The sequence below is a fragment of the Eublepharis macularius genome, chromosome 5 (assembly GCF_028583425.1).
Source record: "Eublepharis macularius isolate TG4126 chromosome 5, MPM_Emac_v1.0, whole genome shotgun sequence".
NCBI lineage: Eukaryota > Metazoa > Chordata > Lepidosauria > Squamata > Eublepharidae > Eublepharis > Eublepharis macularius.
Genome location: NC_072794.1, coordinates 129,620,685 through 129,644,259, shown reverse-complemented (window position 1 = coordinate 129,644,259; position 23,575 = coordinate 129,620,685). Strand labels below are relative to the sequence as shown.

Genomic DNA, 23,575 nt, shown 5'->3' with positions numbered 1-23,575 from the left:
CTATTTAAAAATGGGCACATTTCAAAAGGAAAAAGAAAATGGCAGCTAGGCAAAGGAGAATTGGCTGATGCCTGGCTACACAATCTTCGTTGCATAACACAGTGCAATCCTTCTACAACAGTCAACCAAAGCAAGTTCTAGATATAGTGAAGATGTAGCCCAAGGATGCCAGGATCACCGTTGCATAGGTTGCTGAAGCCTAGGAAAGCTGTAAAGTGAATCAGATTGTTCTAAGGATGAAACTGAGTTGCATTGTAAAGAGGGCTGCTTAAATAGGTTTGCAACTCGTTTTCCTGCATGGCTATCAATTAATTCAGAAACCCAATACAAATGCATTTAAAATTGAGCCATTGCTGACCAAAGCTGACTTCTTGTACAATCAATGTTAATGCATATAATTAAACAAAGTGTAAATCAAACGGTGACATTTTCTAGGACACTATATGCATATACATCTGCATTGAAGATACATACCAAGAATCTCTCTGATAAGGAGTGGCTGGTCTAGGGCAGCTGGTTCGCTAATTCCATCATCCTTGACTGCTTTTACACGAATGTGAAGCTTGTCTCCAGACGTTAAGTTGCGGATTACATAGCGGGTAGAAAGGAAAGGCTTATTGTTAGCAGCCACCCAGTCTGTAGCTACAGCAAAAATACAAAGGCAATTAGAAACAAGCAATTCCTTAGCAAACAACTCACATTTAAAAAATTCATAAGGTCTCTGCTCTAAAACATCATTATGAGAGCCAGTGTAGTGCAGTGGTTAGAGTGTCAGACTAGGATCTGGGAGACCTGGGTTCAAATCCCCATTCTGCTATGGAAGCAGATCTTGGGCCAGTCACACACACTCAGCCTAACCTAACTCACAGGGTTTTTGTAAGGATAAATGGAGGAGAAGGATGGAAGCCATATTGAGTTTCCATAGACAGAAAGGTGAGATATAAATTAAGTAAATAAAATAATAAAACTTAAAACTTACCCACCTATAGTGTTCTTTCCCAGCAATGAGAAGTGAAATCTATAGTCCTATGAAAGTTACATAGCAATAAACCCACTGATTTCAATAGACTTGGATCCAAATAAACATGCATAGGGATAGGATTTTTAAAAAGTTAACTATACCTGACTAATGAGATCTTACAACTAAATCTGATGGAACAAGATACCCAGAAGAAGCACATATGGCAACTTTTTTTACTTTCCATCTCCCACATTGGAGATGGAATATTATCTCAGCAACATCTGGATATGTTTCTTCCATGATCATACACAGTCTATCTTTGTAAACAGTTGTGCTGTACTGACAGCAAATATTTCTGGGCTCAAGTTCAACAGATTCTAACTGCAACAAAGGTAAGTTTTATGCTGGTTTCAGTTAAGCAAATGGTTACCAAGACTGTGGCCACTATGACAAAAGGCCTCTAAATACTCCAAGCAGCCATGGAATGATAAATACAGGATAATGCATTTATGCAGGTTGAAATTGGTTCAAATAAAATATTCAACAGACAATTTGGAATACAGAAAGCAATCGGCAAGCATGAAAGAGTGAAACAAAAACTAATTTATTTATGAGAACTTATTCATCCAGCCGTAGCTCATCAGACACCCCCAACTAGCCAACCACTCAAATCCATCAGCTTTTTGGAACGATTTTTCAGAATAAATTGTCCAATTCAAATAACAGGGATGAATATTTATCATAAGGGCATATTCCTTGTGTAAAGCTAACTCTTGTGGGGAGAAAAGGCCAGCCATGACCAATCCATCACTAGTCTGTAAACCAAACTGCTCACAAATGTATTATTTGGCTTTTAAACTCTAGACAGTTTACATACAGTCTACTCTTTTGGCAATGTAAAGTATCCTTGCATTGTACTTTCAGTGCTTCGGGGAAGAAACATTGTTCCAAGGCAAAGTCTTGCATTGTACCCACCACCACTACCCAAAGGGTTCTAAGCATCAAAAAAGCTGGAGACAAGGGAGATTGGCCATGGTTCTCGCCTCCATTTTGAAAGCACCCTTCACACACAAGATGCTACAGGCTAAGATTGCAGCCGTGATGTGTCTATAGTAGATTTCTGACTGGGGTGCGCTTTTTTGGATAATTCCACAGTAAGCAGATCTTCTGCATGTGCAACTTTTCCTGCCCCAGTATTGTCAGTTCAGTTTTTCAGCTGATGGAGAAAAGCACTACAACACTTAGACTGCAAGTCTAAGCAGGTCTACTCAGTAATAAGTCCCATTTTATTCAATGGGGCTTACTTCCAGTACGATTTTTGTATTGGAGCCTTACAGTACAGTCCTAAGCAGATCTAAGTCCACAGACTTCAATGCCCTTTCAAGAGTGTGTTTCTGCTCAGGACTGCACTGTCAATAGGAGAAGCTACTTTATATAACACTCAAACTGGGTTACAGCGATTTCAGTTCTATGGTTTGCTTCTTTTGGCATTCTAAGCGTTCCTCATCATAAACTCAAGGAGTACATCAATTACACACTACCAATACCACATTCTTTTGTACTCCTCACCAAGCAGTTTTCAAAGTTTCAGCAAACATCACTCAAAAACTCTCTTGCATTTCCCCCCTCAATTATAGCTCCCGGATACAACAATACAGAGTAAACCAATTACATTCAACATGCAATGCTCTTTTCCATATTAATGCATGAAGCACTTCATGCTTACAAGGAAGTAAAGCCTACTTCCGTCTTTGCAGTATTCCACCACGTATCCATCCAGGCCCTTGGGTCCCACTTGTTCTGGTGCATCCCACGTCAGAGTCACAGAGGTGTCATTCACATCATCCACTGCCAGATTCATCGGCTGACCAGGTGATGCTGCCACCACAGATGTAAAGACATTAGTAAGGCATTTGCCCTTCCCACCAGTCCATCATTTATGCTGTGCTAATCCACATCACTCTCCTCCTAGAACAGCTTAGGGCCCAATAGAATGTTACACTGTATTTATCCTATGACTCATATAGATCCAGAGGAGTTAGCCATGTTAGTCTGTAGTAGCAAAAATAGAAAAGAGTCCAGTAGCACCTTTAAGACTAACCGACTTTACTGTAGCGTAAGCTTTCGAGAATCACAGTTCTCACAGTTGCATCTGAAGAAGAGAACTGTGATAATATCAATAATATCAATAAATATGATATTTATTGATAATATCAATAAATATGATGGTCAAATTATAGGTGTGTGTGTGTGAACAGTTGTTCCATAAGTTACACTTTAAAAGTTCTTTTACATTTTTCATGTACATAAAGTCCATGTTGGATAGAATCACATTTCGACTTCAAAAATGGCATTCTGGCTTAAGTAATAGTATAAGAAGTGATAGCACCTTTTTCCTTGCCTGTTACTTCAAGTTCAACGTTTAACTTAACTATGGGAGGAGGGGGTGGCAAAATCACCCATGAAATTCCTATGTGTGCACAGCACAGGCAACTATGGCCGTTTCCACACACGTTGAATAATCCACTTTCAATACGCTTTAGTGCACATTTGTAACTGATTTTCCATGTGTGGAACAAAAAATCCACTTCTAAAGGATAACTAAAGTGCATTGAAAGTGCATTATTCAACGTGTGTGGAAACGGCCCAGGTGGCCCTCTCCAGCTTCACCTGCTTTCTTCTACTTCGTTTTATTAAGGCAGGTGTACAAATAGTCCGAGAGCCAACTCCACCTGATACAACAGGAGAGGCTACGTTGGGAGGATTTTATGTTCCCCAGTTATCTGCGTAACTTCTGCCACCTTAAAATAGATTTGTTGGTATTTATTCTGTAGGTTTTGCTATTGACTTGGGGAGCGCTAATCCTGACCGTGGCCCTCGCGAGTCTCAGACAACCGCTTTCCGGACGAGCGCAAGCTGCCCTGAAAGCCGTTACCACTCGTCACGTGTGGATGAGCAGTTTTGTAGGGTTCGGGGTTTCCAAAACGTCGGCCTTGTTTAAAAACGAAACACACCAGCAGCATAAAAACCAAAGACACCACAGACACGCGTCTACCCCGCTCCCACGTGCGCCTGGCAAGAAGAGGCGCCCGTGGTCTTCCTTCCCTCCCTGGCTCGCTCCCTCCTTTGTTCCACTTCCAGCCCCACCGTCCGGGCGGCCTCACCTCCTTTGGGCTTCTTTGGCTCGGGAGCGGGTGGAGCTGGCGCCGGGGCAGCGGGCTGAGGGGCTGGGGCTGGGGCTGGCGGTGCGCCCTCCGGTTCGGGAGCAGGTGCAGATTCTGCTGCCGAGGCCGGTTGGGCTTCGGACGGGGCGGCCGCTGATGCCGCCGGCGCTGCTTCTTGGTCGGACATGGGTAGAATTTGAGGGCCGCTCTCCGCTCCGAGGTGGTGGGCCGCAGGTCCGGCGTTCGGGGTCGATCGGGGAGCGGAGGGGCTATCCCTGGATCTCGCGAGTGGAAGCTGTGCAGCGGCGGATCTCTCTGCTTCGCCTGCTCAAGTCGCCGCTCGCCGGGGAGCCCCTTTGTGCTCAGCAGGGGCATCTGGGGGGTTTTATATGGCCCTCGTCCACCCTTCAGTCCGCCCCTTCTCTCCCCTTCCCGTTGGCCCACCTGTCCAGGCGGGAGGGGGAGCCAGGAATAGACGCCCAGCAGCTGCGAGCTGCAAATTCAGCACCTCCTCGGGAGTAGCGGCGGCCTGCGGGGCACCGGGACTAGCCCGCGGGTAATTTCCTACAGACCTCAGTAAACAGCCCTCGTCTGGCACCGAAGCAAGGCTGAACCTGAGCCGGGCTTTAGCAAGGATTAAGCTGAGCCTCCCTCCACTCATCAGGACTTCGTTCTGCAACCTCCCCCACCCCCACCCCCTTTTAATGCCAGAGCTCAGCCCTAGAGCAGATAACAGATAGACTGCCTCAGAGAAAGTGCAAAATATCTTTTCTTTATGAGTGAGTCTCACTGAAGATGGGGCTTAAATGGTGTAACATCCAGGAAGACTTAAACCCTCCACTTCTTTTTAAAGAGAATGATCAAGCTTTGCAATCAAGCATGGGGGTGGGGTGGAGGTGTCAACTGGAGATCCCCACAGACTGATGCTCTAGTAGTGAGTGGCTCACAAGAAATTTCATGATCTCTTAGTTCAGTATTTTTACATAAAACTGGAAATGCGGTGAGAGTTTTTTCCACCCTCTTCAAAGGATTCTGTTTTGTTCCTGCATCCTGTTCTGGTGTGTATTGAGCCATTTAAGCCAACTCCATGCTAACATGGGCTGCTGTGCAGATTCAATAGTTTGTCAAACAAAACAGATTGCAAGCTACTGTATCAGTTGTACCCTGGACCTCTGTGAAATCTTGTAAGGAACACATTAATGAGGTCCATCATAAATCAGTCACTGACTCGGGCACCTTTCCCCAGTCACTAAAACAGGTGGTCATCTGTCCACCACTTTAAAAAAATGCTAGAGGAAAATGATGTGGCCAGTTATCAGTTCCTCCTGAATAATTTATCTGCCTTAGGCCCCTTTTGGTCTTTCAGCATGGGCTATGGGATATGGACGGTACAGTAGCTTTAGTTGATTGTTTAAATGTGGACAAAAGCCATGGCTCCATTACTCTTACTGGATCCATCAGCAGTGTTTGACCCTGTGGACCATGCCATCTTGTAGAGATATCTGGAAGCACAAGTAGGGATTAAGAGTTCTGCCTTGGATTGGTTTAGATCGTTCCTTAGGAGCAGGACTCAAGAGTGTTCTGTTGAAGACCAGCTGTCATCAGTGTCTTATCTTGTAGGGTTCCTCTAGGCTCATTCTTATCCCCCATGCTATTCAATCTCTCTGTAAAGCCCTTAAGAGAATTCATTTGTGGATTTGTAGGAGGCTGCCATCAATATGCTGATGACACCAAGCTCCGTATTTCTTTATCATTGCTGTAGAGGTCCTAAGCCAGCACCTTACTGCTGTGGTTGAATGGTTAAAGATGAACAAGTTGAAACTGAATCCAAGGTGAAGGTAATGCTGGTTGGTGAACGCTGACATCTTGAAGGACTTTGATAGGTCTAGTTGACACCTGAGACCCAGCACTAGTACAGGAAAAGCAACTTAATGCAGTGCCAAAAAAAATATTCCAAAGAGATAGCTGGGTTATACTGTGCAATCCTAAACATAGGTACAGCCTTCTAATCCCAGTGATTTCAATGGATTTAGAAGGGTGTAACTGTTTAGGATTCCACTGCCAGTCTGTTGCAATGAAAAACGACAAAGAGCACCTTAATGGCTAACAAATTAAAAGGCTGAGAGCTCACAGTATATAAATCTTTAAAGCAAATAAATAATCGTGGCGTTCGCTTGCATGAACTAAAAATGTCACAAAAGTGGTTCTTTATCAGACATGAACAGCAAATAAATTATATAAGAAATAGATTAAAATAAAGATGTTACGATGTGTGGAGAGCTATTATTCTTTATGCCAATGTCATTTACTACTGCTTGCTTTCAAACTATGCCATCTGAGTGTTTACAAGGCAGATACCAGAAATTACCTGTAGAACCGTGTCTCTGTCCTTGTGGTCTTAATCAGGTGGAACACTGATTTACACTATATTTTACATTGTTCTTTTTATGGGTCCATTCGTAATAAATTGCTGAATCAATTTTGTGTAAATTTTTCTGGCTCAGATGAGGAATGTATTAAATTGTTATTGGCTGATGCTAATCCTTTAAGAATTTTAGTTAAATTGTAATTCCATGTCATTTCATGGCTTTTGTATTTATTTTTTACCATCCTAGTTTTAAACTTTTAAGTTTTATTCTGTTAGGTAGATACGTTTTAACCTTTTGCTGTGGCACAAGTTATATGTTAGTGGGAATGTTATGGCCTCTGGCTATGTCTGTCTGTCTGTATGTATGTATGCCAATGTGGAGAGGGGGCAGAGCAGTGCATGCATAGATGGTGTGGGATTATGAGCTAGGAATGCCTCAGAGAGCAGAAATTATCTTAAGCTATGTTTTATAAAGGATAGGATATTTGGTGCATATAAAGACTTCAAAGTTTGTGTGAAAGATGGGATCATTTTGAAGTTCTGGTTCTGGAATCAGAGGAGGTTAGATGCATCACGAACAAAGTCCTGATTCTGAGCTTCTTTTGAGCTGCTTCTTGCCTGTGATAATGCAGAAGGGAGGTGTAACAAAAAGCTCAGTATTTGCGGCATATCTATTCCATTTGTTTTGCTGTGTGATATTTGCACCTCATGGGGCCTATAGGATCCCATAAAAGGATCCGTTGCAAAAAAACATCCTCACAGGCTGAGGGCCTTGATAAGTACTTAGCACTGAGTAGCCTCACATCTTTGAGCTGAACTAGATAGTTTTGGCCCAGAGGCCAAGTACTGTTCCTGAAATTAGTTTCTTGAATTAATTATTAAAGAGAGAAACAAAGGACTACTTCAGCTAACCTTGCTTCTGATCTCCCAACAGTGCAATCCTCTACAGGTCTGTTCAGTGAGGCTGACTCCCAGGAAAGTGTTCTTAGGGTGGCACTACAAGCAACTGTGCGTAGAAGCCTCCCCACACCACTGCCTGACTTTCTGGGCATATGTCTAATGGCTGCACTAGCACCCTAACAGGTGTTTGATTTGATATATGTTCATGTCCAGTGGCTCAGTGAAGAAGCAGCCAGCAGTTTTTCTGTTGCTTGAGAAAGCCCGATGAATGATCTCTTAAAGGTCAAAAGGTACATTCCTCGCTCCTCTGAAGGTATTTTATGCTCATAAGTTTGGAGAGGGGTTTTTTTTCAAAATTTATTGCAGATCAGGCTCTGTGTTTGTCAATGGACTGTTCTAAACTTAATTTATTTCTTAATATATAAACCAGATAGTCACGGTGGCAAATTTTTAGTACATCATACTGAGGTAAACATTAAATGTCTCCAGGCCCAAATATCTCATTATGGGCAAACCTGAGATCTCACTGGGACACGTAGCACCTCTCATTGCTTCTGCCTGGGCGGGGGAAGAGTGATATGCTGCCAAGATACAGCGGCAGGGCCTTCTAGTGCTCTACTCTGACCCCAACGTCTAAAATAAATGGGGGGGGGGTGTCTTGTTTTCCATGTGGGAGTGATCTCTGAAGTAAGTTCATTCTAGCACAGTAGTTTTCAGACTTTCTGTGTTCCAAGAATCCTTTCCCCTAGACATGTCTGTCAAGATATCTTTGCAGTTGTCAAGCAACCCTTGTCTTTAGGACAAATCCCACTCAATGGATTCTGCTCTCTGCAGGAAATTCTTTCTGTCCAATGAGGCAAAAAGACCAAACCCACCAAAGACTGCTTCTTTAACACCCCTAACACCAACTCCATATTCCAACCAATGGCTAAGAATGGAGTGGTCAGCCACTGTAATGTTCCCCTTTAGCTGTGGGGTCACGGATTAGAGTACTCACTCAGGCACCCATTCTCAGATTCATTCGGCAAAGACAAGCTGGCTCAAAGCAAAAGCAGTTTATTTGCAAGGAGACAACTCCAACAACTAACTACTTTAGCTAACACACAAAACTGGAAAACTGGAACAAGAGCTCCCCTCAATAGGAATGAACTAAATCACATAGATATCAGGGGAGGGGCAGATTGGTCCATTACATACATACATATATGTGCAATAAATATACGACAGCCACCAAAGGCTGTTGATAAATCCAACAATATTAGCAGGGATGACTGTAGTGATCCATTCCCCTGCTGGGGGCAGAGGATCCCACGCTCCCACCTTCCCCCCCACCTCTACTCACCTGGCTAGAGGGTGAGGAGAGGTGGGGGAATGCCACCCGGGGTGTGCTTCCAGGATGGTGCATCGATGTCACCTCCAGGAGTGACATTTTCTCACACACACACCCCTTGAGAACACTCCTGCGCTTCTCAGCGGGCCAATTTTGGCTCCAAACAGGCAGAATCAGCCCTATTTGGAGCACAAATCAGCCCACTGAGAAGCGCGTGTACACTCTCACGCCTACATGAAAACAACCCTACTAGGAAGTGATGTCATCATGTACGTGCAGAAGCATGAACACTATGTGTGCACACGAAAAGCACCCAGGAACGCCAAAATGGTAAGCGCTGGGTCTCCCGCCTTCCCACCAGGAGGGCAGGGGGACCTGTTATCCCTAGATGACTGTCTGCTGTCCAACTTTAAATGGAGAGCATCCACCAGTGCATTTGAAGCTGTCTTGGTTCCAAACCCAGACCTGAAGCTGAACTGAAATGAGCTAAGGGCAGTGGTCTCTTCCAAGAACGCCTGGATCTGCTCTGCCGTCACACACTTTACCAACTTACCTAGGAAAGGTACATTGGAAACACCTCATACTTAGCCAATGATGGTTTTTACAGCAAAGGTCTAACAACTGCCGCCTTTAACTTGCAAACCTGAAGATCTCAAGCAGGGAACTGGACAGGCTTTGGCTGCATTTCTTCAAGGGTAAACAGAAAAAAATGCTCATTCTTGCTTGAACAAAAACTTACAAAAGAGTAACTTGGTACCAAACAGATTACCCAGGAAATCTGTGATTGTGATTCCCCCCCTGGCTTTTAAAACAGGCCTAGTGGGAGAGGAGAGAATGTATTTGGATCAAGCTTTGTTCCCTTTTAACTCCCCAGAAGTTTTGAGCCCTTGCTTGGCTTTAAAAAGGGGGTTAAGCAGATGAATGGAAGAGAGGTCTGTCAATGGCTACTAGCCATGGTGACTAAAAAGAGCCTCCACATTTAGAGGCAGCAGACCTTTTAATACCAGTGCTAGGAGGTAACATCAGGGGAGGACTCTGGCCTCTATGTCCCGTTTGTTTGACCTCCAGGGCAACTGGTTAGCCGTTGTGTGAAATAGGATGCAGGAGTACATGAACAACTGATCTGATCTTATGTTCATTTTCTTCTCCCTTGCCCTTTCCCATTAAAAGCAGAAAAGGTTATTCAAAAACTGAGAGATCGTGGAGGAGGTTCACAAACATTGTCTGCAAGTGCCAAGGCATGAAAGGGCCCTTTAAATGCAAAACAGAGAGTTGTTTCATGTGTCTCTAGGCATGGAGAACCGACATTTCTAGCCTTGGTGTCATCACGACACTGAAAGCGGGCTTAGTCATGTTCTCTAGGATATCCAGCAGGTGGCCTCATTTTGTGTGTGACACACAATCACTTACCTCACTTGTGAACAATGATGGCAGGTGTGAGTCTGGGCAATATGACAGAGTCTGTTATTCAGGAGCTTGCCTCGGAACATTCTGGCGTTTTCTCAGTGTTTGTGCCTTGGAGAATAGATGTTTTAAAAATTCATGATCTTACTAACATCAGAATTCACAATGCAGTGTAGCTGGAATACTAAGTTTTAAGCCAACAGGTCATCACCAAGTGATAGGATTGTTCTCTAAAATCAGACTAAAAGGTGAGGTTAGATACAGTGAAATGATAAATGGTATTCTATGAGACGTGTGTGTGTGTGTGTATGTGTGTGTGTTTATATATTCATTCCCAGCAGGACCCATTATTATAAAGTTCACCATCCCAATAGTACTTAATGAATACTTCCTGGTTTTTCGTCTGTGGTGACATCTCTCTTGAAGCACAAGTATAGATATTGTACATTAGCAAACCAATCCTACTAACTCACTGTGTTTTTCTTTTCTATTCTACTGAGTTCTGATGGGTTTTCCTAATTCCCACGTGGCTTAGTATCACAGTTTTCTGTTTCTTTTGAGAAGGCAGAGAAAAGATTCATAATAGGTGCCTTGGACATCTTTGGAGAGTTTTTGCAAGGTTTGCAAGCTCCCTGAGGTAAATGTGGGCTGGCCCAACAGGCCCAATAGCACCTGCATTGGGGACTGTTTCAGGTTGGAAAAATGACACATGAAGCCCGTTCTCCATGTACATTTTGGTTCCGATCCTAATTGGGCACTGCATGTGCAGGAACTGAGAATCCACAACTCACATGTGATTATGTTATTTCTGACACAAGGTGGGAACCCCAGACCCCATATTGTGTAAAAAGGCATCTTCAGAGTCTCTTGCTGGCATACACCCTCCCTACTTGTCCTCATTATTTAGACCACCTCAGTCCTATGTAATGCTGAATCTGAGACAGCAGCTGGGAACTGTAATAAGGGTCTGACGCATAGAAATGCTGCCAAGCAACTGAACTTTGTTTTTTGGATCCAGCTATATAACCTGTGTTATAGGTCACAGGTCAGATTGTCCTCCTTGTGGTCTATATTACAGGTAGTGTACATTGATGGCACATCGTCTGTAGAAAAGAAGGTGAAAACCAATTCTTATCCTATTCTGATCCCATTTTCAGTGTGTTGATGCTGACCTCTGAGGACAGGCAAGGAGGCACTGATGGGGAAAAGGCAATGTGCTCATTTGCACAAAAATAGTCTGTGATGGGCTGGGACAGGGAGGAACCAGGGCTGCTCTGAGGACCATCCTGGAGGAGCTGACGCACTGCTCTGGCTCCTCATTGGTAAGGCTCATTGGTAAGGCACCGAACCTGCCCCTTGCCTTATTTGCAGCTGACAAGAATGTAGTAATTGCAACCGTATTTCCTAGCTTTTTATATTCAGGAATGGAGAGGTGACAAAGAAGAGACACTTGAATCAGTATTTTATTTTTATTTGCATTTACTTAATTTATTCTCTGCCTTGCTCCCCAGTGAGGACCCAAAGTAGCTGACTTAGAGCCAAGCTACAAGTGACGCCTGACACAGGTTGGACACTTGTCAGCTTCCCTCTCAAGTTTTGATGGGAAATGTAGGCATCCTGGTCTTACAGCTTGGCTCTCCATTTAATTGAAGTTTACAGAAACCCCCCCCCACACACCCAGCGAAGGGGAAGGGGGACGCCCAGTGAGAGCCTGAGGCCTGCACTCCCCTCCCGACCCATGGTCTCCTTCCCATAGACTACCACTCTGTAAACTTCAATTAAATGGAGAGCCAAGCTGCAAGACCAGGATGCCTACATTTCCAATCAAAACTTGAGGGAAGCTGACAAGCGTCCAACCTGTGTCAGCTTGTAGCTTGGCTCTCAGTTTTCCTCTCCCCTGTTTTATCCTCACAACAACCTTGTGAGGTGGGTTAGGTTTAGAATGTGTGACTGGCCCACTCCACTCAGGAGTGGAGATTCACACTTGGTTCTCCTAAATCCTAGCTTAACACACTAAGCAGTATACCACACTGGACATTTCCTGTGCAAACCCCAAGATTCAGATGTTACTTCCTGATGGATACAACTGACAAGTTCTAGTGAACCAATCAGACTACAGGTACAATAGCCCCTTGGACTTGCAGTTTGTGAATATGCTTTTTTTTAACTGTCTTTTGTGATTTGTTTAAGCGTTATTTTCACAAAGGCACATTGAGCATGTCAAAGAAAGGGGTTAATAGGGGCTTGCATTCAATTAATACATTGCTCTCTGAACTTCATAAGTGTATGAACATGTTCCTGTCTTAATTGCTAAGTCTTAAAACATTAAAATACACCCAGACATGAGACTGACATGGCTGGGTGACAATTGATAGCCCGAATAAGGTGGTGCCACATACAAGAAGAAAGTATCAATGAACAACGTTTTTCTTAAATAAAGAAACTTACAGAAAATGATTAAGTACAAACTTTGGATCAGGAGATATGAAAAGGGCATTTAAAAACTCCTTAAACCAGAAAAAAGTCAGAAGCAGTTAAAAGGACAAAAATACGTTTTAAAAGAAATAACCCTGTCATTTGCCAGTTTAACCATGATCTACAAAAGGCAGAAACAGAAAGGTCTGCAAGGTCTCAGCAATGCATAATTGCCCTCAGGCATTCATCCATAACTCCCCCTCTGTTTTGTTTTCCATTCCTTCAGAAAACATCTGATGGAATTACTGTCTTAAAACTCTGAAGGGAAAATGAACATTCCTAAACTGAGGAAAGCCCTATCTACTTTCTTCCATAATTTTAAATAACAGTCAAGGACTTCTTTGCAACATCCTTTCCACCAAATCAAGCTGCATTGTACTTTTATTTCCTGACATCCTTCCTTGCTACAAACCCTCCCACCTTCTGTCTGGGATATCAAGGCTCAGGGATCTCCATTCCTACTCTTATCTGACAAAGGGAGCTTTGACTCTGAAAATCATGTTGGTTTTTAAGGGGCTACTGGACTCAAATCTTGTCAGTCAAGGGCTTGTTATTCTTGGCTGAGAATTTTCAGGAGATAATCACAAGCGTCTAGCACAAGTATGGGGGAACCAGAAAGGAACACATGCAGGGCAATCCTATGCAAAGTTACCCCAGCACAAGCCCTTTGACTCTGTCTGCATAGGATTGCATTGCAAGTTTTCTAAACAAGAGGCTGTTGTAACAAGAGATCTCATGAATGGAGCTATGGGTATTTACTTACTTGCAGGGCTTTTTTCTGGGGGAAAAGGCGGTGGAACTCAGTGGGTTGCCGCACAGGGGGCAACACCAGGTAGGAAGTGGTGCCCCTCATACTACATGTGCATGCGCAAAGTGCGCTCACACTCCCAGGACTGAACAATGATGTCACTTTGGGTCAGCTGGAGCAAGGGGGGAGTTTTTTAAAGTTTAAATCGCCCTTGGTGAAAATTGCCCTTGGCACCATTTTCAAGAGGTGCCAGAACTCCATTCCACCGCATTCCAGCTGAAATAAAGCCCTGCTTACTTGATTTATAACCCACTCTGTCTTGTGGGCTCAGTGAGCAACAGTTCTTCCTCTGACCGGGAGGGCGGTTTAGAAATGTAAATAAATAAATGCAAGCTGGGAGGGGTCCACAATTTAATTAAATGGTTTGGTGGAGGGGGGCGTGGCGTCGGAGCCTTCGGGTATGGACGCACATTGAAAGATCTCTGTCTCCTTCCTCCCTGTAAACCCTGGAAAACAGCTGATATCGCTTACCCTGCATTATATATTTGAGAAAGCAGACGCAGAGGGAAAAGAAGATCTATCTAAAATCAGCAAGAAATTTGCAGCAGCTCTTTTACAGCACAACTCAAACTATGCCTCAGGAACGCAGCAAGGCCGAGCTATCCAAAATGGCCGACAGGAAACTTGTAGAAACAAATGCAGCAGCAAAAACTAATAACCACTCCCTTGAGGCACAGTTTGCAAAATTTGAAGAGAACCTGCTCAAGCAAATGACGCTGCTCATCCAACCGCTATCTACACAATTAACAGAAATCAAATTAGAACTTCAAAAGACAAATCAAACAGCTGAAAGTGCTATGGAACTTAGTATCATGACTCAAAGAGACGTAAGAGAAATATATAATAAACTAGAACAGCAGGAGAAAAGAATTCTTCACCTGGAAGTATCAGCTCGTTACAGAAATCTCAAGCTCCGTGGGATTGAAGTGTCCCTTATAGAAAATGAAAATATAATCAGAACATTAACACCTTGGCTATCTAAGCTGCTGGGCATTAAGGAAGGCACAAGCCAACTCATAACAAAAGCTTATCGCATCGGATCTTTAAGCCAGCAGAAAAAAAGAAATACGCCGAGAGAGATCATTATTGAAGTACCAGATACTAACATCAGGAAGAAAATAATCAATGAAGCAAGATCCAAAGGCTTTCTATTATTCAATAACACCCAGATACAAGTATACAGTGACCTGCCTAATGAAGTTCTCTTAAAGAGAAAAGAACTTAAACCCACAACCGAGACTTTGAGGAGAGCAAAAGTACAATACAAATGGTGGAATTACACGAAACTACTGGTCTATCACAAAGGACATCGTCTTATTGCTTCAGACTACGACTCTGCAGCATCAATGTTAAATGAACTGAACTTAGAAGAACCAATGGAAACAAGCAAACCAAGTCAAAAAAGAAAATTTTCTCAGTCAACATCTTCATCCCCTTAGAAGGGAAGTAAAATTTCAGTAAGAGACAATTGATTTAGACACTTAGCCACAATGCTAAAATTTAAGGGAAGCGTTATCATAATACTCTTTATTGAAGATTCAAAACGGGGTAAGAAAGGGAGGGGGGAGTTCGGTCCTTTCAATGTAACTCCTTTTTTAGTTAAGCCCGGTAAGTTTTGGTATATACCAAACTAGTGTGTGAATAGAACACACTAGCTAAAAGGGCTTTGGGGAACAAATCTATTATTTTTGTGCAGTTTGTAACAACTGGCCAGGGGATTTGTGGGAGGGAAAGGATTAGAAATAGATCTCCCATTATTGTGATCTTAGAGCTAATCAACCAAGAGTTCCGTGGGAGGGAAAGATAAGATAACTAGGGAAAGGGGAAAGGGAAACATCAAGGGAGGGGGAGAAATTTGTAAAGCTCATTTGTATTGCTAATTCAGACTTAAAGGGCAAAGTTGGGTGGGTTAGGGAGGAGGAGGGAATAGAAAGGAAGAGAGAGGTGGGAAAGGAGGGGGGAAAGGGGGAAAAAATGGTTTGGTGGATAAAAGTAACTAAATGCAATAAAAATTACATAAAAGAGACAAAATGCCCCGCTCTATTCATAGTCAATGAAGACCCATCAAGAAGGCAGTGCTTTCTGCAGGCAAGTACCTGCTAAACGGCTGCTTGTTGAAGAGGAGATGTAGAGTGGCCTGGGCTGGGTGGGAACCAAAACTCTGTAGCAGGCTTGTAATGATTCCCAGAATACTGCCCAGGAGGTCAATAGATCTTCCAATCCAGGCCCCAGAATGCTCCTCTCCAATAATAACACCAACCATTTTAATGGAATCCACTGGAAAAGATAATACAGCATGGAGTAGAATAAATGGGGATCTGAGCTTAGTCTACACCTTTTACATTGAAAACTACTGAGGAGATGGAGAATCCATTATTGCAAAAGATTCCAGTGGGCAGGGGGTGGACTGGGAAGCCACAATGGCCCTGGAAAAGGGCCACACCCTGTCCCATTGCCATACCCTTTCACCTGACGGAGGGTTGCAGAGCCAGCTGTCAAGAAAAGAGGAGTGGATCTGCTCCTGCTTGCTGTTTGCACCATGTGGCAAAGGGTCAGCAGTGTTTAAATGAGCCTATGTTATTTCTCTGTCCAAGGTTAATCTTAAGGAAACATCCAATATGGCACCTTTCTTTGCTTTTGGTTGGACCCTATAATGTATAAAGGGATGTAAAAGATAAACTTCTTTTCCTATGGGATGATTTATGTAGATTAGACCAGCATAACAGTCCTTTCAAGTGATACAATAATGCATTCTGATAGTTTACCAAGTGTTCCTAGATCTTCTCAATACATGATGTGTGAATACAGGCATTGTATGTACATAGAACTCTGGTACATGTGAATGATCACTGAATTTTTCAGGATTCACACTCACACATACCAAGGCTGTACACACATGGTAAACATACATGTTGCCCTTGTTCACACAATGTGGTGGCTGGGGCATGATCACATGACCACAGATTACACTGCCAATGTGTGCAATAGGTAGGCTCCTAGTACACATGATTGTAATGTCTGAAAAGGGTTAACTTGAATCACCAACTGCTGTGTATTTTGAACTGCTAGATGCTTGACAACCTGTTCCTGCAGTTTGAGACAGGTAGCAAAACCAGCCCCTATGGGGCTACCATATGTGGTACACAACATTTGGCTTGGTGGTTCACAAGTTTGGCAATCCTGATTTAAATTAATGATTGGGGGAGGATTCCTAACAATACCAGTCTGAGCAGAACACAAGCAGCCCTCAGAGACTGAGTCCATAAAGCCTGCTCTCTCTCCTCGTGGGCATCGGGGAGATCCGCGTAGGCAGCTGTCAGATTGCTTCAAGGAAATGATTCCGTTTTCAGGGATGCGGACTAGATGAGGCCCTCCAGCCTTGTATTGCAAGAAGGAAGTCGTGAAAATGGAAGCATGAGTGACTGCCACCCAAAGCAGAGTTATGCCCCTCTACGTCCACTGAAGTCAATGGGCTTGGGTGTGATGCTGTTTAGGGTCCTGGCACGGTTATACTCCCACCATAACATGCGAAGAAGGAACTTTTGTACCTTCCCCATGTAAAGATGCATAAATGCCAGTTGCTGCTACCGTTTACTGATTTCCCTACCAATTTTGGAGGGGGTGATGTTGAATGATGATTGTCACTCTCTCCCAGGACTGGTTCCAGGTTTTGGGCGGGGGGGGGCTGGGCAGAGAATATTCGGGGGGGGGGGTGTACTCAATACTGGGCTCTCCTTCTTGTGCTCCCATCCACCTATTCTCACCTGCCTGTTTGTCCTTCCTGTGCCCACTTGCAAGTTTTCCCACCGCCTGTAGTCACAGCCGCTGACACTGCCTGCGTGCCCTTTCTCCAATGGGTACAGCTAGGAGTGTCACTGCCATGGCCACCAAGAATGCTGATGCTTTGCATGCCACCCATGTCCCCTTCTCCAGCAGTGTTAGGCAGCACATACAGCTGGGAACAGAGGTGAGAAGGCATTCACAAGCAGGCAGTGGAAGGGTGTCAGTACAGGCACCAGAGGAGATGTATGAGTAGGGGCTGAGCAGCAGTGGGCCCCACCAGAAGCCATGGGCCCTGGCAGCTGTCCTGCCTCACTGTGTCTGCTGACACTAGCCCTGCTCTGTCCCCTCCACTGAGCTGGCATGCTAGCAATTCTGGGCCAGAGGAGGCCACATCAGAAGGGCAAACAGGCCACAGAAGCCTTGTGGAAGGAAAAGCTGCCCCAAAGGAAAGTGTTAAGTAACTCGCACCTTGCCTGCCACTTCTCCGCTCCCCCTCCAGAAACAACTTTTCTGCTTCAAAAAGGGCTCTCCAGCTAAAGCTGCACACAGCTCTATGGGGCAGAATTCAGTAGGAAGTTTTTGTACATAAGTCCCATTGCAGTGAAAAGGAGCTGAATGAAATGAAAAAGAGATAATTATAGTGGTTGGTGCCCTTTGGATAATCTGCTTCAAGCATAGGGTTGCTGATCTCCAGGTGGGTCCTAGAGATCTCCCAGGATTACAACTGATTTTCAGGCTATGGAAAGAAGTTCCCCGAGAGAACTCCCTTTGGAGGGTGGATTCTGTGGCATAACCTGTCGTGGTCCGTCCCAGCTCCGAACCCCACCCTCCCCAAGCTCTACCTCCAAACCTCCTGGAATTTCCTAGCCCAGAGTTGGCGACCCTTGGCATCAAGCTACCTTATTTATTTATTTATGTATTTATTTATTTATTTATTTGTTTGTTTATTTATTTGGGGGGGATCATTTATATATCCCCCTCATTCTCCTGACACAGTCATGACATGACCTGATGTGAGTGACCATGATAGGACAAAAATAATAATCTATTGAATAAATTGAAATGAATAATGGAAAGAGATAATTAAATCAGATAAATCAGTTAAACAAGTCTTGGATCAGGAAGGCCCCAGCTCAGTTCCTTATAAACTGATGGATGCCAGTTTTGTACTAATTAACAAACCTGTTAAGGATGAAGGGCTGCTTATTATTACATGATCTATAAATGTCCCAGGACCTTGCCAAAAAGTGTCCTGGCAGGAATGCCAGAGATAAGTTTCACTTCACAGACTGTAAAGCCCTTTGAGATCTTGTGGGTGAGAACTGTAGGAACGCAGTTCCTGCCTTATTACCCAGACTGTAAATCTTTGGGCTCCTGGGGGAGTGGGGGAGAAGCGTCCTATAGTTTAAGTGGCTGGTTCATTTTTAAAGGACCAAAAGCCCCGAGAGAATCTTGTGGCAAGAGATGGGAAGGGGAGGGGGCATGTGAGGTATGAGAGGAAGCATACAAAAATTCTAAATAAATAAATAGATTTATTTTAATTTTCACTGCCAATAAGACCCTGAAGTACCAAGCAAAAAACATAGTTTCCTTTGTTGTTACATAGTCAGTCCCAAATGGAAATTTAATGCTCAAAAATATTTTCATAGGAGTATGTCAGGCCGTGGCACGCCCCCTGGCGGCGGGTCGGGGTGGGGCGGTCCCGGCGGGTCCGTGCTGGTAGCCTGGAGCGGCTGGGCGGGTCCCCAAGGAAGCGTGGAGGCTCTTTCACGGGCGGCCTCAGACTAGGGCGGCCCTTGTCTGACCGGCGGGCCGGTCAGCACGTGGCTCCACCCGGCCGGCTGCGCCTTAACCTTCAGGGCAGCCAGCTGACAACTGGCAGGGTGCTCGCCTTCGGATGCCGGGCTCCTGCTATGTCTCTTTCCGTACCTTCCTCCTCGGCCTGCCTCCAGAGCCTCCTTAAATACTTTCCCCTCTCCAGCTCCACCCTCACCCCCGAGTGCTTCCGCCCACCATCAATCCCAACACCTGTGCCACCTGCATCCCAGCCCATTGTGCCCACCTCCCTCTGCCCCGTTGGTGGGCTGCTAGCCGGGCTGTCTCGCTCTCCCCCAATGCCTCTTGCCCTCCTCCCTCCTGCCCTGTGATGGACGGCGGGCTAGGCCCCTGACGGGGCGATCTGGCCCTTCCCCGGGCCGCCCTCCAATCACAGGCTGGCTTGCTCCTCCCTCCCCCCTGCTGGCCCCGGCCGCCATCCCGCTCGGCCGAGGGCGCCTGCGCCGGCGTCCGGTCGCCCGGCGCAGCCTCGCCCCGCTCGCTGCGGCCTTCCCCGCGGCCTGGACGGGGCCGTCGCCGCCAGAGCGCTGACCGCGCCGGCCGCCGCTTCCGCGTGCGCCCGCTGTCGTGGCCGCTCGGGCTCCTCTCCTCCGGTGCGGCGGCGGGCGGCGGCGCAGCGACGGCGCAGCCGCTGGGGCCTTCTCCCACCGGTGGGGCCTCGTCCTTGGTCTCTCCCGCCCGGTAGGTGGGTTCTGCGTCGTCGGGGGGGTGGGGGTGGGGGGAGTCCGAGGCCGGTGTGTCGGGCCTCGGACAGAGTAACTATTTTTCGATTTATATTAGCTCTCCTTGGTATGTATCATATGCATGTTCTCCACCTGTTTTCTCACCAAGTGTCCCATTTGTTGATATATGCAACGACTATTTTTGCAGATACAGGAAAAAGTAAAGAGGTAGCTAGTGCAAAGTAAACTTTTCAAACAAACAAGTCTAGTACATGGGGAAAAACAGAGTCTCATAAGAAACTTTCCTAACTCTCTTTCCAACTGTCCCCTCATCCATATTTAACAGTGTTAAGAAATATTTTCATTTTAAGTATCATAAGTCAGTATAGAAATAGACTTTGGTCTGAATTGAATCCAAGTCTACTTATTGGAGAGATCCTACCTAAACTCCAAAAGACTTTCAGATTCATGAAATTCAACGCTTACTACAAAATCCAATATTTTGAAGCAACTTTCCTGTCTTTTAACTGATTTTGAAAAATTTGAAATTGAAAGTTCATTCCAATCCAGAAACATGATTTTCAAGATTTACATCCATCTGTTGAAACATATATATGGCAATTCATATGGTCTGTGTATCTTTTGGCAATCAAATTTAGTATAGTGGTTAACAGCAGCAGGACTCTAACCTGGACTCTAATCTGCAGAATCGGGTTTGATTCCCCACTCCTCTGCTTGAAGCCAGCTGGGTGACCTTGGGTCAGTCACAGCTTCTAGGAGCTCTCTCAGCCCCACCCACCTCACAGGGTGTTTGTTGTGGGGATAATAATGACATACTTTGTAAATCGCTCTGAGTGGGTGTTAAATTGTCCTGAAGGGCGGTATATAAATTGAATGTTGTTGTTGTTGTTGTTATCTGTGCGGCATAAGCCTCCTCTAAAATTCATCACCAGCAAGTCTAAATGGATGTCTTTTTTAAAAAGCTAATTTAGTGATGTATCTAACATTAAATTAAACTCATATTTAAAAGGCACCATATTGTTGGCAAAACTGTAATGAGATACGATGGGCTCTGTTGAAAGATTATCCCATAATAAATTTGTCCATCTTTAAATTGCCACAAGAACTTCACTGTGGTGAGTGAGTCTCACACTATGTAATCTGTCCTGAGTCTCGGTGAGAAAGCGAACTATAAATGACATAAATAAATACATTAATAAACCAACTTTTAGGTCCACAATGTTTATAAGTTATATATGCTGATGTTGGTGGGGTCTGAACTGGCTGAAACTGACAGGGAGAAAGTTCTTGGGGTGGGCTTGACAAAAATAGTGTGCAATACCTCTGAAAAAGGCAATCTCTGTGATGGGGAATATTAGGAAAGGAATTAAAAATAAAACTGTCAATATTGTAATGACCTTGTATATTGTTGTACTTCATTAATACCCTGCCTTTCTCCCCACTTGGGACCAAAAGAAGCATACAGTGTTCTCCAGTCCTCCATTTTATCCTCACAATAACCCTGTGAGGTTGGTTAGACTGAGAGTGTGTGATTGGCCCAAGGTCACCCAGCAGGCTTCCATGGCAGAGGGGGGACTCAACCCTGGTTCTCCCAGACACTAGTTCCATGTAGGGTTGCCAGGTCCCTCAACTCTCCCAGCGGAAGACTGGGACGCCCCCACAAACAATGAACAATTAACAACGAACATGTCCGGGAACAGTTCATGTTCGTCCATGTTCGTTGTTCGTTGTTCGTGGATGGCACCGAACAACGAACAGGGTGTTCGGGTTTTTCCCCCCATTCATACCCATGTCTAATCTTGACTCTTGAAACCTTATACTCTGAAAATCTTGTTGGTCTTTAAGGTGCTACTGGACTCCAATCTTTCTGTTCTTCTGCAGACCAAGACAGCTACCCACCTGAAACTATCTTGGGGTGTGTGTGTGACCCCTATAGGTAATTGGTTTAGCCCAGTATGGCAGACTCAGTAGCTAGAGCCAGGTAGCAGAGGAAGGAGCTGGTTGCTGGGGAGCATAGTAATTAATATGCTCTTATCACCTTGAATAAAGTAATCAGAAAATGTGAATAAAAGTGGTGTTTGTGTATTTTGTTTGGTTGATGTTACTGGGATTGTATTATTCTTTCAGGGCTGTAATTCCCCAAGAAGAGGACAGAGGCCTGAGTTCCAGTTGTTTCAAATTTGAAAGGACTCTTATCACTTGGATTGTGAAAATGGCCTCTATCACTTGGTAGGATCTGACAAGTAGAACTGTTTACCTTTTCAAAGACATTGTTGGCTAAAAGTTTCTATATGGTTGCACTTATGAGTTTAGTTAAAGGGGGGGAAATAGTTGTATTTATTGTTAAATGGTTTTTTAAAAAAAACTCTTAACTTACAATTGTGTGAAAGTTTGTTTCCTAAGCTCCATAGAACTCATACAAAGAGAATTTACAAGGGCACCTTCTGAAATTGAGAAGTCCAGTACAGAACAAAAGAACTATTCTTTACTCAATGAGTAATTAAATTGGGGGGATTTACTGCCAATGGATTTACTGGTGGCTGTTTTTAAAGGGGATGTAGATTCATGGAGAATAGATCCATCAATGGCTACTAGCTAGCCATGGTTACTAAAGGGAACCTACCTATTCAGAGATGGCAAACCTCTGAAATTCAGTGCTAGGAACAATATCAGCCTGTATGTCCAGTTCACTGGCTCTCCAAGGTAACTGGTTGACTGCTATGTGAAAGAGGCTAATCAATTAGATGGACCACACATACTTCCTTTACGGTTATCCCTGCAACTTCTGTAAACTGCTATACTTGGACGAGTAATATTTTTGGTGTTACCTGTCATGCAGCCTCTGCCTCATAGATGAGGAGAGCAAGGAACTGGTCTTACATTGGAGCTCCAGTATGTGTCTTGTCCCATCCTAGAGAGAATTCCACAGCATCTTTTTCTCCAGCAGAACTAATATTTGTAGGCAGCCTAGTTAGCAGCAGGATAATGTGCTGTACACGCCACTACCACAAACGGTACAAGTCAGTCAGCCTTTGCAAAGCTGAAGCATGCCAGGAGAAAACAGTACCGTGACACCTGATCCCATCAGCTCCAGGGTAAACTTAGCATGGCCTTTCAGAAAGTACTCCATGTGGGGAGGGGCCCAAATAAATTACTGCTTCAAATGCCAACAAATACTTAGGGATTATCAGAACTTATTAAATGGCTCAGGCTGGAGTTCCAAACTGATTGGCCAAGGGGGCTTCCAACATTAGTAATTATCTCTTGGCAAACTGAGGCAAAAGGACTATGCAGCCTTCTACTCCATCCCACTGGGAACTCTTGTAAATCACTGTGGGACAGATGGTTTCTCAAGAGCCAGTGTGGTGCAGTGGTTAGAGTGTTAGACTAGGCTCTGGGAGAACCAGATCAGAATCCCAGTCTGCCGTGGCAACTTGCTGGGTGACCTTGGGCCAATCACACACATTCAACCTAACCTACCTAACAGGATTGTTGTGATTATAAAATGGAGGTGAGAGAATTTTATAAGCCACTTTGGGTCCCCCGTTGGGGAGAAAAAGTGAGGTATAATTGATATCGCCTATTGAGACACTAGCACTGGAAATAAAATTGATTATATAAATTATGAATATATGATGTATAAACAAGGGAAAATAAAATCCTGGCAAGAAATTAAAGATGAAGGAAAATATTTCATAGCTGTACTATCAAATGGTATCTAAACTCAAAGCTCAAATAGTCAAAGAATGGGGTTGGTTAAGAGAGAAAACAGTCTTTGAACAATTAATCACTGGAGATTCAAAGCATCTATTAGGAAAAATATATAAAATGTTATTGCAGTACGATACTGAAACAGAGGAAGT

The 23,575-nt window shown here is 44.4% G+C and overlaps 1 protein-coding gene across 1 annotated transcript in view; it reads right to left on the bottom strand.

The window, feature by feature from the left end:
- MYBPH (myosin binding protein H) overlaps positions 1-4,465 on the bottom strand; it is a 33,366-nt gene extending 28,901 nt beyond the window's left edge. The window contains exons 1-3 of the mRNA XM_054980590.1: positions 4,126-4,465; positions 2,705-2,839; positions 475-642 (exon numbers count right to left, since the gene is read on the bottom strand). Of these exons, the coding sequence (XP_054836565.1) occupies positions 475-642; positions 2,705-2,839; positions 4,126-4,312 (490 nt within the window). The 5' untranslated portion in view covers positions 4,313-4,465. The remainder of the gene's footprint in view (positions 1-474; positions 643-2,704; positions 2,840-4,125) is intronic.
- Between the last annotated feature and the right edge of the window lie 19,110 nt (positions 4,466-23,575).